The sequence below is a fragment of the Homalodisca vitripennis genome, chromosome 2 (assembly GCF_021130785.1).
Source record: "Homalodisca vitripennis isolate AUS2020 chromosome 2, UT_GWSS_2.1, whole genome shotgun sequence".
In the NCBI taxonomy this organism is placed as follows: domain Eukaryota; kingdom Metazoa; phylum Arthropoda; class Insecta; order Hemiptera; family Cicadellidae; genus Homalodisca; species Homalodisca vitripennis.
In genome coordinates this window covers 108,391,670-108,398,403 of record NC_060208.1, presented here as the reverse complement: position 1 = coordinate 108,398,403, position 6,734 = coordinate 108,391,670, and the positions used below count along the sequence as shown (strand labels likewise).

The following is a 6,734-nucleotide window of genomic DNA, read 5'->3' as shown; positions in this document are numbered from 1 at the left end:
CTGGTAATACTTACTGAACATGGCTGTAAGAAGGAAATACTCACAAATATCAGGCTCATGGGATACTCCTTGAAGAGTTATTACTGCAGAGAAGCACATCTTAAAGGAGGTGTAGCCATTTACGCTCAAGATTGTCTATTAGAAAAGGTGGAAATAATTAACTTAGACGAGCATTCATCTGAGATGATCTATGAAGTGGCCAGAGTCAAGATTATTCGGAGCCAATTAACTATCATTGTCCTAGGTGTCTACAGACCATACAGAAACCTGGAAACAGGGATGGATGTGATCTCGGATATGCTTGAAGTGACTTCAGTGGTAAACCATCCCACAATTCTCCTGGGAGACTTTAATATACACTGCCTTGCGAAAAGACATGACTACCTTCTGATGAATAACACTCTTAAGTCACATAACATACATAGAATAGAATTACCAGCCACTAGAATAACTCCTACTTCACAATCATCGATTGATGTAGTATGTACAAACATTGACGACAATAACATCAACGTGGAAGAGCTAAGCACTGGTATTTCCGACCATACAGGCCAGTTTTGCTCAATAATAACAGGATCAAGTTTAAGTCTTCCCCAAACTGCAATAAGGAAAAGAAATATGAGCCACAGAAATCTCCTTAAAATGAAAGAGTTACTTACAAAAGAGGACTGAGCAAAAGTGTGCACAGTAAATGCAGATGAAGCCTACAATAACTTCCTTTTAATCCTTCAGCTAGCACTTGACCAAGCCTGCCCTTTTTCCAAGCTTAAAAAGAGGAAAGACAAAAACAGAGTCTTTTATAACCCTTCAGTTATTCTGAAAAAGCAAAATTTCCTGACTGCCCAAAGCCTATATCTTACAACTGGAAGGGAATATCATAGACAAAGGTCATTTGCCTCAGGAGTCTTCCCATTGGCACTAAAGGTAGCTAAAGTTTATCCTAAATACAAAAAAGGCCCTACAACTGAACCAGAAAATTATCAACCAATATCCTTACTACCAAAATTCTCGAAAAACTACTAAAAAGACTTTTCTATCATCTTAACCAACATAAACTTATAACCACAGACCAACATGGACTTCTAAAGGATAAATCTACAACTGCTTTGATCAGCTTAATGGAGTTCCTTCTGGATCAGCTTGAGGAAGGCAAGACTGCCACTACTGTACTTCTCGATTACAGCAAAGCCTTTTACTGTCTTGATCACAACCACCTTCTAGAGAAATTAAAAACCCTTGGAATACAAAATAACGCTAATAAATGGTTCTCTAGCTATCTATCTAATAGAAGTCAACTGGTTAAGATTAAACATAATAAAAATGGGAAAGTTGATATAACACGCTCCAAACCACACCCAATCACTAGAGGAGTGCCGCAGGGATCAATCTTGGGTCCTGTTCTCTTTAATCTCTTCACGAATGACCTACCTCATTTTATGCAGGATTTTAGTAAATTGACAATGTATGCTGACGACTCAGTACTACTGCTAAGTCAGACTGACCCAAAACAGTTAGAGATAGACAGCTTTATAGCACTAAGCATGGCAATGCAGTATTGTCATGGCAATGACTTAGTTGCTAATGAAAGTAAAAGTCAACAACTAATATTTGGGAAAGACAGAAAGACTGTAGGGCGACACCCTGATCTTGAAGAAATTACCTCAACCAAATATCTTGGCGTTATAATAGATGACAGTTTATCATGGACACCCCATATTAACTCCCTTTACAGTAAACTAAGTTCAGGATTATTTGTTATGCATAGAATGATGACCATAAGCGACTTAACTACAGCCAAGACTGCATATCACGCTCTCTTTGAAACCCACCTGCGGTATGGTATCGTTGTTTGGGGTGGAACCACTATGTTAAAACATTCAACATGTCTTAACTCTACAAAAAAGAGCCATCAGAATACTGGGGACATTACCACCTAGACAAACCTGTAGAGGAGCTTTCCGTAAACTGAAGATTCTTACAGTCATCAACCTTTATATTCTGGAAACTGCTACCTATGTCTACATTAATGCACCTGAAACTGCACGCAGCGAAGTACAATATCATCAATACAACACCAGAAATGCAAGGAACTTCTGCCTTTCAGCACACAGACTAACATCCACTGAGAAGAAACAGAGTTACACTGAAGCAAAAGTATGGAACTTACTGCCAGAGGAAATAAAGACAACCAACCACCTTCATTTTAGAAGACATCTAAAAACCTGTCTGCAAGAACAAACGTTTTATTCCTTGAACGAATTTTACAATTGGAGACAACCATGTTTATAAAGACAAAAGATTAAATGTGGTATTTTTACTTTAGTTCTATTACTTGTTTCACTGTATTACTATGGATTACATCATGTTGACGCCATTACTAGTCTTGAAGACTATGTAAATAAAGAGATTTTGACTTAGACTTAGTACACGCTTAAAAATCATAATATAACATGTGATTTGCCAAGATGTAGTTTTACAGAATTATTTTTTATATTTAATTTTCTGTTTGGGCTAGAAAGCCACTTTGGGATCTTCTGTATTATACAAAGGATTTATTAAGTCATACAAGGCACAGGTGATGAAAAAACAAAGGGCACAACAAAAAACATGGACAGCTTGTATAAAAGATTAATATATTTATTGTTAAGATTGCACATTAATTGCATTTAGCAGTTAAATATGCACAATTTCATTCAATCCATAAAAATGACAAATGTCGTAACAAATAAATATAGAGGAACACTATGCTAGTACAAACAGATATAATAAATATGAAAAAGACTATCAATCTGGGATGTTATGCTATCCACAATATAACCTAACTGAATACACAACCTGCAGTTCATACTGAGTATTAAAAGTGAGTATTAGAGATCGTCGGCCAGAATCGTACGATGTTTTTCTGTATTATGTCTGAGAAGCTTAATCACTGGATTAAGCTGGTTTATTTTTGGAGTTATGAATATTTTGGAGCACTGGCTCCAAAATATTCATAACTCCAAAAGAATTCTTAAAAATTCAGTTCTCAAATTAGTTGTTTCTAATTTAGGAGAATCGAATATGTTACAAAAGAAAGCAGACATAATAGATTTTAATTTTAACTTATTATAGACAAAGCAATGTTGCAAAAATATATTCAACTTGTTTACAACATATTTAAATTTAAATCTATTTGTCTGCTTTATTTTGTAATATAACCGTTAACAATAACTTTTACTTTATTATATTTCATTTTCAGATTAATTCTAGATTATAGTATTGCGCTATATAACAATAGTTATACTTTATTATATTACATTTTCAGATTAATTCTAGATAAGAATTTTATAATGGCAATGCAGGACAGACAATATAATAGTCCATAATAGATAATATAACCTGCATTGCCATTATAAAATTCTTATCTAGAATTAATCTGAAAATGTAATATAATAAAGTATAACTATTGTTATATAGCGCAATACTATAATTAAAAAAACTACATTAAATTCCGGCCAACAATGTACACCATCAAAATCACAAATTAAATCATAATATCAAACGTAACTAAAACTAATTATTTAATAAAATGAGAATTATATTATTGCAGGGGGGAAATTTAATGAGCAAGAGGATTTAATGAGCAATTAGAAGGGAAGGGTGAAAACTATGTTTGCTCCCTACAACTAACTATCTACAGTTAGTAGTGCATTCTATTTAAAAGTCAACGATATTTACACATGCTAAACGATCAACAAACGGCTGACATAAAAAAATACAGGGTGTGTCGTTAACATTAAAAAAAGTTGACCCTAATTGTCTTAACTTACTTAAGTAGTCATGTTGACCATCCGCTAAGAACTACAACTAGCCTAACTTACCTAAATAAATAGAGAGCATTAAACGTCAGTGCCACTTGTATCGCATTTGTAACTAAGATCCGTACAACATAAAATACAGTCTGGATACAGTCTTATTTAATAAAAGATATTCATACACTAATGTTAAACAGTAATACACAAATGTTCTCTTACTGGGCTAAAATACAGTAAAAAATGTAAAAACAACAACACAAACATTAGACATCTGTTACAAACACGATACTAGTTCAGACGAGGCAAATTAAAAATTACAGATCAAAAATAAATAAACATTACAAAAATATAAAAAAAACCAGCGCTTGTGTAAGAGCGCAACAAAGCAAGCTAATAATCAGCTTATACACCATACGGTATTCACTAAAGGTATTATGCGGCAATAAGCCTTCAAGTGGGCAGCTTATTTATACAATAGCATAACTCATGAATTATTTTTGTTTTTCTTGATATTTTTGTATAAAGTTCCTTTGATTAAAAGCACAAATATTATTTGCAGTGGCATTGTTGCTGCAACTTTCAGTTGGAATTACCTAGTTTTTATGTTGGGTTTTGTCCTAAAAACTGGGTAATTCCAACTAAAAGCTGCAGCAACAATGCCACTGCAAATAATATTTGTGCTTTTAATCAAAGGAACTTTATACAAAAATATCAAGAAAAACAAAAATAATTAATGAGTTATGCTAGTGTATAAATAAGCTGCCCACTTGAAGGCTTATTGCCGCATAATACCGTATGGTTCTACTGCAAATATTTACAGACATTATGTTTTACGAGAGGCACAATGTGTCACATCTCGCAGTATAAGGCTACAAATGCTCATCACCCTGTCACATCACCCGGCTTCGATGAATGGTGGCTGAGTGGTAAAACAGGTGAAAACAAATTTTGTATAAATCTTAACAATAGATTGCTTTAAGTTTGATATTTTGTATGCTGTACAGTATCAATACCTAGAGATTCTTAAAAAAATGTAAAGAAACCAACTACATGATCCCAAATTCTTAATACAAATTGATACACAAGGAATAATCAAATAGCTTACATAAACGAACAACTTTAGGTTATCTTGATTAATCCTTGATTAAAGTGTGTTATAAGCAATTGGCAATTTGGCATCACACAATTTTTAATTTCTCGAATTGGTTTAATGACCTCTAGGTAGTTGATGTTGTATAGCGTACAAGATTTATCATGTAAACCACTTCAGAAAGTGGTTTACATGATAAATCTTACAGCATCAACTACCTAGAGGTCATTAAACCAATTCGAGAAATTAAAAATTGTGTGATGCCAAATTGCCAATTGCTTATAACACACTTGTTATATAAGCAATTGGCTCAGAAGCCACCAGTCATGACGAAGGTCAGGTGTAGAAGAAAAACAAATAGCAACAACACATAATCACAGATCCGCCTAATAACCTAGCTAAACGAATCAAGAAAAAAAAATTGAACAAAACACAAAAAAGCAGAGACCACTTTAATACTGTCATTAAATAGAGAGCGGTTTACATTCCTTAAATTCACAACACAAACAAAAAAAAGAGAGAAAATAGAGAGTCAAACTTAACAAGTAATACTGGACATGGCAGGATGGAAGGATGCAGGACCCTGTGGTAGATTAGGTCAGGAGAGGTCAAAAGTCGCCCTAGGACGACCCATCAGGCTGGCATGGGTACGCAACATACTCTCATATAACATCCGAGCCAAACCGCAGCTCTGCTGACAATACATTTCATTCACAATGAAATCCTTACATGTCCATCCTAAATATTCAAATTCAAATTGAATTGAAATAATTTAATATATTTTTTACCGAAAACCAGTCACTTTTTTGTGCACTGAGAAGATTATATATTACTAAAACACGTGCAGTGCTCTACTTTAAAATATTTTTAAACCAAATATAAAATATGGATACATTTTAATTAGTAAAAATATCTTTGGTGTTTTAGTTATATATAAGCTTCACGGAGTACTAAACTGTGAGTGAGTAAAAACTTACACCTTACTTGTTGGGTACAATATATTTAATTATTTCAACTCAATTTGAATTTTAATGTATACTGATCCATAATTTTGCTTTGAAAGAATATATATGTCTTACAAGGATATATTTTAACTACAAATAATTCTTTCAAAGCAAAATTATGGATTAGTATATATATATATATATAACCCAACAAAATGTGAAAATTGATCGATTGGGTATAACAAAACCACTTATGTCACTGAATTTAAGGATTTTATTTAAATCGTAGAGAATTTTCTTTACCCGGCTGTCTAATACAAATTATGTTTTAATACAAATATATTATTTTGAGTTTTAAAATATAACCAAAAAAATATATATATGAAATATGAGGTTACTCTGATCAATTTTCATATTTTGTTGGGAGGAGGACGGAACAACTACAGAACAGGTTAAATTAAGTTTTTTCTATTGATGGCCAGCTACCAAGTTGAGAGGGGCCTCGTTCGGTGAAGTTTCACGGGTGAAGTTGTGCACAGGTGAGACAACAGGTGGTGGAGAGGCTGTTGGTCTCTGGAAGTTAGTAGACTGCTGTAGAGCCGCTAACATCAAGTGTGGTTGAATCTGTCGTCTCAGCGCTACCAGCATGTCGTCACACTCTTCGCTCCCACTGTTGCCCCCCGAGTTGTTCCCACTGTTGCCCCCAGAGTTGTTCCCACTGCTGCCGGCCTCTGGAAAAGAATCAGTCTGGGTTACGAAACTGCACAAAAGGCCCTTCCTGGTCAGTAGACTAATTCATGATTCTTTTAGGAGTTCAACTTAGTAAACTCACATATTTCGCAGTATAAAAGTTATTAAAATGTTTTATATCTCAACTTTTAATGAGCAACACAGTCCTTTTCATTC

General features: G+C 33.9%; 1 protein-coding gene across 5 annotated transcripts in view; it reads right to left on the bottom strand.

The window, feature by feature from the left end:
• Positions 1-2,616: 2,616 nt before the first annotated feature.
• LOC124354551 (transcriptional regulatory protein GAT1-like) overlaps positions 2,617-6,734 on the bottom strand; it is a 36,964-nt gene continuing 32,846 nt past the window's right edge. For 4 of the 5 annotated variants that reach the window (XM_046805095.1, XM_046805091.1, XM_046805094.1 and 1 more), the window contains 2 exons: positions 6,315-6,559; positions 2,617-5,578 (listed from right to left, as the gene is read on the bottom strand). In XM_046805095.1, the coding sequence (XP_046661051.1) occupies positions 5,483-5,578; positions 6,315-6,559 (341 nt within the window). In that variant the 3' untranslated portion in view covers positions 2,617-5,482. The remainder of the gene's footprint in view (positions 5,579-6,314; positions 6,560-6,734) is intronic. The other variant, XM_046805092.1, reaches the window with a different exon arrangement.